This window comes from Paralichthys olivaceus, chromosome 14 (genome assembly GCF_024713975.1).
Source record: "Paralichthys olivaceus isolate ysfri-2021 chromosome 14, ASM2471397v2, whole genome shotgun sequence".
Classification (NCBI taxonomy): domain Eukaryota; kingdom Metazoa; phylum Chordata; class Actinopteri; order Pleuronectiformes; family Paralichthyidae; genus Paralichthys; species Paralichthys olivaceus.
In genome coordinates this window covers 24,678,207-24,689,584 of record NC_091106.1, presented here as the reverse complement: position 1 = coordinate 24,689,584, position 11,378 = coordinate 24,678,207, and the positions used below count along the sequence as shown (strand labels likewise).

Here is an 11,378-nt window from a genome sequence, read left to right as displayed (position 1 = left end):
CCGTATGGTCCCAAGGACCAGGTGAAGGTGATCGGCTGCAACCTTCTATCCAGGACCTGAACGTCTCCAGGACCCTGAGGCGTGCAGGTAAGACTGTGGCAGACCCCTCCCAACCTGGTCATGGACTCTTAGAGCCACTGCCCTCTGGCAGGAGGCTGCAGCTCATCAGGACCGAAACCTCCTTGACGCCATAAAATTGCTGCTGCTCATCAACAAGACCTGGGAGACACTTTGACTTCTTGTGGACAATAACTGTACTTTACACAATCCCTCCGCAGGTACTTATGGTATTTTTTATATTTCATATATGTATATTTACTACAACTATACCAAATGATTATTGGTGATCAATGATTATTGAAGCAGATAATGACACAACACTACAGATTCCAGTTGTTATGACAAATATAACTGTAACGTTTTTGGTTGGTCTTTAAAAACAGACAAACCTTCCCGCTAAATCTCTCAATGTCAAAAAGATCAAGGATCAAATTCATTCATCGTTTCCATCCTTGTGATATAAAAAGTACACTGACATTGATTCATCACTTGTTCTGGTCGATAATTTATGGATCAATATTACGTTATTCATTTGATCGTATTACTATTTAAACCACATATCCACAATTTAAAATGTTTTTAATAATTGTAATTTAAACCAAACAATATATCAATTCAAGACTAAAAAGAAAAAGTGAAAACACCGATAAAGGTTTATGGTTCATTTCTGCTTATTCATGTTTTATGTGTTATGTTTTTATTGTTAATTGTTAATGCTGTCTGTCAATAAAGCATTTTTAAAAAAGCACTCTGGCGTTTCACGACATCTTACGACGTCTGCCGGTGGTTTACGGCCGACCAATCACATTGCACGCACCGTGCGGGCTGCGCATGAGCTCAGCCAATCACAGAGCAGAGAAGACCCGCGCTGTCTGCCGCTGGTCGCCTCTCTGCCGCGACGTTAGTTGACTCTGAATGGACATCTACCGCTCTGCTGCCGCTCCGTGTAGCTCCGTGCCGCAGCAGCGGATGTTAGCTGTCGCTACTCCCCGGCTCAGAGGCGCTGCAGAACCGAGCCAGGACCCGGACCAAGACCCGGACCAGAGCCAGTACCAAGACCAGAGTCTGGACCCGGACCAGAGCCAGGACCAAGACCAGAGTCTGGACCCGGAGGAACCGAGGACGAATCAATCGTAAGTAAAATACGGAGCGCGCGCGTGTTTGTGTGTGTGTGTGTGGACAATTGAACAAAATGCTAATTTTAAGAGAAGAACCGTTGGGCCCCATCTTCATCATCATCTTCATATTCATTACATCATTTTTATCATCATCGTCATCTTCATCATCCCCTTCATCATATCATTGTCTTCACCATCATCTTCAACATCGTCCCCTTCATCACTTCATCATCATCTTCATCATCATCATCATCTTCATCATCCCCTTCATCATCATCCTCTTTATCGCATCTTCATCATCATCCCCTTCATCACATTATCTTCATCTTCCTCTTCATCACATAATTGTCATCATCATCTCCATCATCATGCCCTTCATCACATCTTCATCATCATCATGCCCTTCATCACATCTTCATTATCGTCATCACCACATCATCTTCATCATCATCGTCTTCATCATCGTCTTCATCACCATAATGATCCTGGATCTACAAACGATGGAGCACCAGGTCTCTGGTGAAGAAGTCACGTCAGTAACGTGTTGATGAGACATTAACATGATGAAGAGGAAAGAGAAGCTCCATGTGTCATGTGTCCTCCACCTTCCAGACCTCCAGCAGCAGAACTAAGAGCTGGTCCAAGACAAACCTGGACCAGCTCTAACTAAAACTTCATCATGAAGGAAGTTTGAATCTTAAACGTAGAGCGGGAGTCTCCAGAATAATCATTCTGGATGGACAAAGACCTGGACTCGTTTTTCTGCATCGGATTTTTGAGATATTACGTAGTTTTAAGTGAGAATCAAAGGACAAGTAAGGATCAAAGATACTGTAAGGAATATTTCATCTAGAGCATCTTCATCATCATCTTCTTCATCATCATCATCATCTTTATCATCAGCTTCATCATACTCTTTATACTCCTCTTCATCCTCATCCTCTTCATCATCATCATCATACTCTTTATCCTCTTCATCCTCATCTCCATCATCATATTCGTTATCTTCATCCTCTTCATCTTCCTCCTCATCTTCATCATCTTCACCTTCATCCTCTTCATCATCCTCTTTATCATCCTCTTTGTCTTCATCATGACCACCTTCATCATCCTCTTTATCACTATCTTCATCATCAGCATCCTCTTCATCATCATCTTCATCATCCTCTTCGTCTTGATCATCACCACCTTCATCTTCCTCTTAATCTTTATCATCTCTTGTCTATTAATACAATTTATATAATTTCAGTATTTTTTTTAGCTTGATTTTGAAATTTTATTTATTTATTTGATGTTTTCATTTCATTTTATTTTACCACGCTTTATTGTGAAAGTCAATCCACCATACTTCCGTTCTTCGCAACCATTTAATCCTTCCCACAATGCTTTGTGCCCGTGCTTCCTGTTTATTGTGACCGTCTCCACCGGTAAAATCCTCCCGATCTCTCCGTTTTCCCGCCGTTAAGCACCGGTGAGTAACCGAATCCCGGAACATTTCCCCGCCAGGCCCGGAGCTGTGTGTGCTGCGCGCGCTGTGCTTCTCTGTTCACCGTTTACCGGAGAGGAAGAAAATGTGTTCGAGCCCGGAAACGAGTGATCGATGTGAAAAAGGGATAAAGATCAAACGTTCGTGACCTAACGTGAAGATTTCACGTTGAAGTGACGTTAATGAAGCTGCGCGTTTTTTAATGAACAGCTGTGTCGCCTTGTTGAGCTCCTGACGTCACACTAACGTTAAAAATGACGTTTGGTTTGTCGCAGAGAAACTAACACTTTTTCCTTATCAACATCTATAGAATATATTTCTGCTCTATGAAGAATTAAATAATTTCAATAAAGTAGATGAAATGATTCTCATATTGTTTATAATCAATAATGATGATGAACACTACTCCTCCTCAGGCCTGTGGCTCCTCCTACTCTATTCCTCTCCTGCAGCTCTCTTCAGATGGAGGACTCGGAGGCGGAGCTGGCGGTGTCGGAGTCAGACGCCCTGGGTGCAGACTTCATCACGGTGGAGCTGGACACGCAGCCCATTGAGTACGTGGTGAAGTGGGCTGAGGTCGGCTCAAAGTTTACCATTTCCTGCGTGAAGAAGGACTCTGACGAAGCGTCAGACCTGACTCCTGACCAGCTGAAGATCGAGACGGATGAGGCCTTCTTCGCTCCATACGAGGAGGTGTACCCCTGTGAGGTGACGGAGCAGAGCGTGGAGATAAAGACGGACTCTGATGATGAGGACGAAGACGACGAGGAGGAGCACGAGGTGCTGGTGGAGGCGGGGAGCAGCCAACTGGATGGTGAGGTTGACTCGGACCAGGCTGACTTTGAGTCGGACGAGCGGCAGTACCGCTGCAGCTACTGCAGAAAGTGCTATAGCCACGCCTCCAGCCTGTATCGCCACCAGCAGACACACACTGGGAAGAATGCCGGTGCACCACCACCCACCGAACGGGCGCTGGAGCCGACTCATCAGGACGCACGCTACACCTGTCCCCACTGTGGGATGAGCTTCAAAGGCAGCAGGTCTGTACTGTTAACACTGTTCACCTATTGGTAACCAGGTCTGGGTCTGGTCCAGGGTCTGGTCCAGGTCCAGGGTGTGGTCCAGGGTCTGATCCTGGGTCTGATCCAGGTCCAGGGTCTGGTCAGATGTATATATGAATATATAATATACATATAAATGTGTCCTTTCTGCCTTAGATGGTAAAAATATTTGTAAGAACAAAGTTTACAGGAACTGCTTCCTGTCTGACTTTGAACTCACTGAATTCCTCAGACTCAACATGTGAGCTTCAGCTTTGGTCTTTGATCTTCTTCTGTAACTCTGTCGCTTCTGTCTCATGTTCTCGTGATGTTCTGGTGTTCGGCTGCAGGAACTCAAACATCACGAGCTGCTGCTGCTGTCTGATGTGCAACGATCTCATACTGAGGTTCCAGACAGAACTTTACCTGAGTTATTTTAACAGTCACACAAATACAGCCTTAAATAAATTATCAGAACAACCAAACATCACTTTGTTTCTAAATTACTCAGAAATGTAATAACACAAAAACACAGAAACCTTCAACTTTCCCAAAAATAAAACAGTTTCCACTTGGTGTTAAGAGTTTATCAGAGTTAATAAGAATACATTTTCCAGTTAATTACCAAAACTGTCTGGAGTTTATATCTCAGCTTATAAACAACATTAAACCATCCAGTGGAACTTTTTCAGTTCATCAGCAACACAAATGTTCATGATTGAATCCGTAGCTCGTAAAGTCAGTTATCGTCCGTTGGAGAATCGACTTGAACAAGAGACTAAACTTCCTCCACTTTCTCTCTCTATCACGGTTTGTGGATTATTTTGCCGGCACATCTCACATCCTCCGACTTCGGTGAGTGTTTGGAAGACGCCATGGTGATGCTGTGGGCCGGCCTTTAATTGAGACCACGGTGCATTGCCATGGCAACAGGCAACGCCTCCACAGGGGCAGCTGATCTGCTTCGGCTCGTTACAGTTCGCCAACATAACTATCAACGTTATATCGCCCGTGTTTTATGTTTCTATAAGGAAAAGTTATTTCCTGATAATCTTCTCAATCATTTTATTGTAATAACAAAATAACATAATACACATGATCTCAAGGTACTTTACATATTTAGACCTTAATAAAAAAAAGTTACAGAGAAAACATCAGTTCACACAATGAACAGAAAACCCACAGTGTGTGGGGGGGCAGAGAGGGGGGGGGAGACAGAGAGAGGGGAAGAGAGAGACAGTGAGCGAGAAAGAGAGAGAGAGGGGAGAGAGAAACTGAGACAGAGAGGGGGGAGAGAGAAAGACACACAGAGAGGGGAAGAGAGAGACAGTGAGAGAGAAACCAAGACAGAGGGGGGGGTGTAAGACAGACAGAGAGAGAGACCTGGACCAGTTGTGTAATCATCAGGTTTCTGACTCACTATGAAAACAAAGAGTGATAATTATTGATAAGATTTCATCAGTGAGCCACAACAGTTAACAATAATAACAGTAGTAGTTGTCTGAATCCTGCAGCTGTGGACTCAGAGATACCTGGGGGCGGGGGGGGGTCTGGATCAGTGAAACATCAATAGTGAAAAATCAAGTATCTGATTTCATCAGACTGTTCTGACATTCGATCGATTTCTTCAGTCACTTTGATGATTTGCTGCCTCAGACAAAATGATTGGTTGATTTTGGGCAACGGCTGCAGTTCTAATGGCGGGATATTTGTTTACCTGTCAGGATGCTGGGGAGTCACCTGCGGCTGCACGGGAAGCGGCGGATTCACCCCTGCAACATCTGTGGCAAGGAATTCAACCACAGCTCAAGCCTGTCACGCCACCGCCTCATCCACAAGAAAGGAAAAGGAATCCCTAAGGAAGCCACCCTCAGCCCAACTGTGACCTCCCTGCGCCATAAGCTAAAGGCAGGCAGAAAGAACAAGAAGACCAAGAGGCAGCAGCAGCACGTAGCAGCCGCCATCATTCAGAGCCCGGGTGGCGACAAGTTCTATGCCTGTCCGCAGTGTGATATGAGCTTCAGGACGTCCACACAGCTGTCCAAACACCAAGTGACCCACGTCAAGGAGCTGCTGGATAACTACACACCGGGTAAAGAAAACCTGGAAGAGACCTCGTCTGACCTCAAGATCCGCCTCAAGCTCTGCTCCCGCGACAAGCCCAACTTTTACACCCTTTGTAAGAAGAACCGCCGTCGGGCAGGGCGTGCCGGAAAACGGGGCTCTGCCACCTCCGAAGATGAGGAGGGGGGAGGAGGAGCCAGTCGTCACGGATGCAGCCTGTGTGGGAAGCGCTTTAGCCATGCCTCCAGCCTGGCACGGCACCAGCAGACCCACAGAACGGGGGATGGTGGGCGGGGGAAGCTGCAGCAGCACCAGAAGCAGGTTCACACGAAGGCCGGACTCCCTGCTGCCAAGAACAAGACCTACACCTGCGCAGCCTGCAACAAGACCTTCATGCACTCGTCCAGCTTCTCCCGCCACAAGAAGGCTCACGTGGAGGAGGAGCAGCGGGCCCACTCAACCACCGCAACTAAGCATCGGAAGAGACCCATTTTAGACGAGACCGCCCCATTGGAGTCCGACACAGAGTGACGTCAACCAGCTCTTGGTTCAGGACCTGCGCTGAGGTGGTTCTGAATCTGCGTTGGTTGGTCAGACTTTGGGACTTGGTTGGTTCATCTCTGTAGATAACAGCAGGACGTCCTTATATGGTCAAATCTGACGGTTAGATTTAAAGTGCCCCCCCCCCCCCCCCCCAAGAGCTTTTATCTAATTGAGGCCACGCCCACCTGCAGCCATGTTTCCCATCAGCCGTGGAAACAGCTCGCACAGCATTCTGGGAAACTGATAGTATGGAAGTTTATTTACTACGAAGTTTTCGATCCTAAAACTCATTTACATTTTATTTATTTATTCATATTCCCGCTTTGTTTTTCTCTCAATCAGCTGATGTTTGTTGTTGATAAATCTTCCTACGAGTCAGAGCAGCGACTCGTCTCCGTGTTTTTCCTCTGTGACATCAAGGTCCACTTCCTCCATGAGTGATTCTGATTGGCTGACGTTCTCATTGGTTAACTGTTAAATCATTTTTAAATTGTGAAACCGGAGATGAGTAGATCGCTCCAACTTCCTTCACATTAACATTTGCATGAAGACTATTACCTGCAGCTTGTCGGCCATATTTGTAGTTTTTAAGCAGAGTTTGTTCGACCTGCAGCGTCAGAGCGATGGTGGCAGCGGTTGAACAGGAAACTGCACTACGTATTTATGAATTTGGAACAATGTTAATATATAAATATAAATGGTATTTAAATGTAAAAAAAAGACAAACAGCAAGCACCCTCGTTACACAGCGACATTCATCGTTTATCGTCATCACCAGACGTCTGTTTTTTCAAAATAAAAGCCTGTATATCAGAAATAAGACTTTAATTTCACTGAACAGTCAAAGTTTAAATGACAATTAAAACTGGGGGGGGGGGGGCGTAGACGTTTCTGAGACTTTCTGACAACGACAAAAAATGACAAAAGTGAAACTTGTATGATGATGTCACACGGTACTGGTCAACGTCTTGGACCGAGCTCTCGTGGTGCCGTCAGGCGGCAGTTGATTGGACATTATTTGATGACGTGTGAGTGAAAGTGAGCCACAGGTCGTCGGGGTCATGACCTGTGGGCCCCCCCCCCCCCCCCCCTTGGTTTTGGACGCTGTCCTCGTTCGTCTGTTTCACATTTAGCGCCATGTGGTTTTGTTTGTTCACCTGCAGGTCGTGGTCGTCGTGTCGTGTTTGAATAGAATAAAACCTGTCGACATGTTTTCTCTTGTGTTTTGTAATAAACATTTAAAATAAGTTTCCTGTGTCTTTACTGTGAACCTGATCCAGAACCTGATCCAGAGTCAGTTCTCAGGTCTACATGTGTGACTGTGCTGTTAACACACGGTGACAGACTGAGACCAGATCATATTCAGGATTGTCTCTTGATATGAATATAAATTATTTATTCTGTGAAAACATTGTTGTCATGACGATTAGTCTTCCAGTTCTGGATAAGGTCCACACAAGTCCTCATGAGTTTAGTTTGATCACAACCAGCAGTGACTCAAAGTGAACACAAGAGGGCAGCAAACACTCAAAAATAGAATCTCTGAGCTCTGGTGACTTCATCAGTCGGTTAAATGACACAAGTCAAACAATGTGAATAATAATAAAAAGAGTCAAAGTTGAAAAAAATAAACAGATGCAGAATTTCATTTCATATCATATTGTTTTAAAAATGTCAGTGCGTGCATTAAAATGATGTGATTATAAAATAAAGTATACATAAAGATTAGTGTTAGTACATTTAAAGTCATGAGAAAAAGAAATCAAATCAAATTTGAATGTTTTAACTATAGATTAAAAAGTAATCAATGCAAAACACTCTTCTCAGTTTTAAAGGAAAAGTGATTAATTTAAATTAATAAATGAACCCAACTTTAAACTACCCTAAACCAACCCAACCTTAACCTACCCTTAACCAACTTAACCTAACCTAAAGCAATCCTGACCTCACCTTAACCCCAACTCTAAACCAACCCAATCTTAACCTAACCTAAACCAACCCAGTCTTAATCTAACCTAAACCAACCATGACCTCACTTAACGTTAACCTAAACCAACTCTAACCTTAACCAACCTTACTTACCTAAACCAATGCTAACCTTACCTTAACCAACCTAACCTGAACCAACCCTAACCCTGAGTCTAGCGATGGCTGTATGTGGGGGATGCAATCTTTAAAATCACATAAACCAGTTCATCTAGTTATTATACATCGTCCGCCCCTTACTCTAAATCTGAATTCTCTCCGTTTTATCAGAATTCTCTGAATTTCTCTCTGAGCTCGTTTGTAGGGGATAAAATCATAGTCGTGATTTCAACATGTTCAGCATTTAACTCAATAATAGACTGAAAATGTGAATAAACTCATTGTTTAAACCAAACTCTTGATCTTGTTCTGGCAAAGACATTAAAAATCTAATATTTCCACGGAAACTTCTGTCCGACCATTTTTTTATTTCATTTGAATTTAGAATTATTGACGACACTGGTTCTGGACAGAAATTCGATTATAGTCGGTGTTTATCTGATAAAACTGTGAACACATGTAAAGAACTGCCTCCTTCTAGACTTACCTCTCAGCCATGTGTCAGTACAATACAGGAAAGTTCTCAAAACTTTACTCCCACATTAGTTGATAAATTAGTTAATAGAACAGCAGCCTCATTAAAAACAACCCTTGACGCTGTCGCCTGCTAAAAAAGAAGAAGGTAAATCAGAGGAGATCAGCTCCGTGGTATAATTCTCAAACACGTGTTTTAAAACATCACAGAAGCGTGAGAGGAAGTGGCGTTCCACCAGTCAGCATGACTTTCACCGAGCCTGGAAGGATAGTCTGATGAATCACAAGAAAGCTCTCAGAAATGCCAGAACCTCTTATTATTCGTTATTAATAGAAGAAAATCAGAACCAGCCCAGGTTCCTCTTCAGCTCTGTGGCCAGGCTGACAGAAAGTCACAGCTCTACTGACCCATCTATTCCTCTAACTCTGAGAAGCAATGACTTCATGAGCTTCTTCACAAATCAAATTATAACCATCAGGGATCAGATCCACCACCTCCTCCCCATGAAGAGCACAGATACATTGTCTGGTCCTGGAACCATAGAACCAGATTTATGTTTGAACCATTTCTCTTCTGTTGACCTTCTGAACTGACCTCATTAGTTTCATCATGTAAACCAACAACTTGTCTTTTAGACTCTGTCCCGACTGGACTTTTTAAGGAAGTGTCCCCCTGATTGACAGTTCCATATTAAATCAGATGAACATTTCTTTGTTAAACAGCTACGTACCACAAGCTTTTAAAGTAGCTGTAATTAAACCTCTGATAAAAAGATCCAGAGGTCTGAGCTCATTACAGACCCACATCAAACCTTAATTTCTGAAATCCTAGAGAAAGCTGTTGCTAACCAGCTGTGTGACGACTCAGATAGAAACGGTTTGTTGGAAAACTTTCAGTCAGGATGTAGAATCCATCACAGCTCAGAGACAGCTGTTAAAAGTCACTCATGACCTTTTCATGGCCTCAGATGATGGACTTGTCTCTGTCCTCGACCTGTTGGATCTTAGTGCAGCGATTGACACCATAGATCATGAGATTGTGAGGAGGAACCAGGACATATGACCAACATATAAAACAAGTCTCAAGGACAGCTTTCTTCCACCTGCACAAAATTATGAACATTAGAAACATCCTCTCTCAGAAGGAGGCTGAGAAACTCGTCCATTTGTCCCCAAGACTAGATTAACTCTTTATTATCAGGACGTCACAGGAAGTCTGAGAAAAGTCTCCAGTTGGTCCAAAATGCTGCAGCAGAGTGCTGACAGGAAGTAGAAGGGGAGATCATATTACTCCTGTCAGCTCATCCCTTAGTTGTGCTGCTACAGGCCTAGACTGAGATCGGAGACTATGAGAACTTTTTATATCTTATACTTTCTACTATATTTATATTTGTCAGAACAGCTCCAGCTGAATGTTTGCTCCTGATTAATAATAAATCATGTTGAAACCACAACATTAACACAAATAGCTACTCAGCCAATCACATGGCAGCAGCTCGATGTATTGACATACGTGGAGGAGGTGAAGACTTGCTGAAGGCCACACAGCATCTCCAGGGTTCACAGAGAACAGTCCTGAGAAGAGTTTCTGTCCAGTGAGCGGCCGTTCACCTCAGTGTGGATGAAGAAGAGGGTGTTGAGGTCAGAGGAGGATGGGCAGAGTGGTTGGAGATGATAGAAAGGAAACAGTAACTCAAATAACAACTTATTACAACCAAGGTCTGCAGAATATCATCTCTGAACACAACACTTGGAGCAGATGGGCTACAGCAGCAGAAGACCACACCAGTGCCACTCCGTTGCCTGGTCTGATGTGTCTTGATTTCATTCATGGTCAGAATTTGGTGTAAGCGACATGAAAGCGTGGATCCATCCTCATATCAAGGTTCAGGCTGGTGGAGGTGTAATGTGTGGGGGATGTTTTCTTGGTCACACTTCGGGCCCCTCAGCACCAACTGAGCATCAGTTAAACACCACGGCCTCCCTGAGTATTGCTGCTGACCATGTCCATCCCTTTATGACCACACCCATCTTGTGATGGCTCCTCCCAGCAGGAGAAGGCACCATGTCACAAAGATCTTCTCAAACTGGTTTCTCATGACAGTGAGGTCACTGTGCTCCAGTCGAGAACCTCTGGGAGGTGGAGGAGCAGGAGATTCACATTGTGGATGTGCAGCCGACAAATCTGCAGCAACTGTGTGATGCTGTCAGTTCAACATGAACCAAATCTGTGAGGGATGTTTCCAACACCTTGTTGAATCTGTGCTACGAAGAATTAAAGCAGTTCTGAAGGCAAAGGGTCCAAACCAGTACTAGCACGGTGTACCTCATAAAGTGGCCAGTGAGTGTATATACACATATATATTAACTGTACAGGGAAACATGGCACACACTGAGACAGACAAAGACAAAGGGAAGCACAGAGACCTATGTACACGAGGGGGACATTTCAAAATAAAGCAGGAAACAACTTTGACTGAACAACCAAACAACACAATTTAAAACATG

At 44.0% G+C, this 11,378-nt stretch overlaps 1 protein-coding gene across 4 annotated transcripts; it reads left to right on the top strand.

Annotated features, from left to right (window-relative positions):
• The first annotated feature begins 953 nt into the window (after positions 1 to 953).
• LOC109644259 (zinc finger protein 135) lies at positions 954 to 7,558 on the top strand. Of its 4 annotated transcripts, none has more exons than XM_069538151.1 (3): positions 954 to 1,193; positions 3,081 to 3,704; positions 5,429 to 7,558. In XM_069538151.1, exons 1-3 carry the CDS (start codon positions 976 to 978, stop codon positions 6,297 to 6,299), a joined length of 1,713 nt encoding a protein of 570 aa, XP_069394252.1. In that variant the 5' UTR covers positions 954 to 975; the 3' UTR covers positions 6,300 to 7,558. The 4 variants fall into 4 exon arrangements, with proteins under 4 accessions (XP_069394252.1, XP_019965169.2, XP_019965171.2 ...); XM_020109610.2 differs by having other exon boundaries at positions 955 to 1,193; positions 3,117 to 3,704; XM_020109612.2 differs by lacking the exon at positions 954 to 1,193 and adding an exon at positions 2,506 to 2,649 and having other exon boundaries at positions 3,117 to 3,704.
• Positions 7,559 to 11,378: the final 3,820 nt, after the last annotated feature.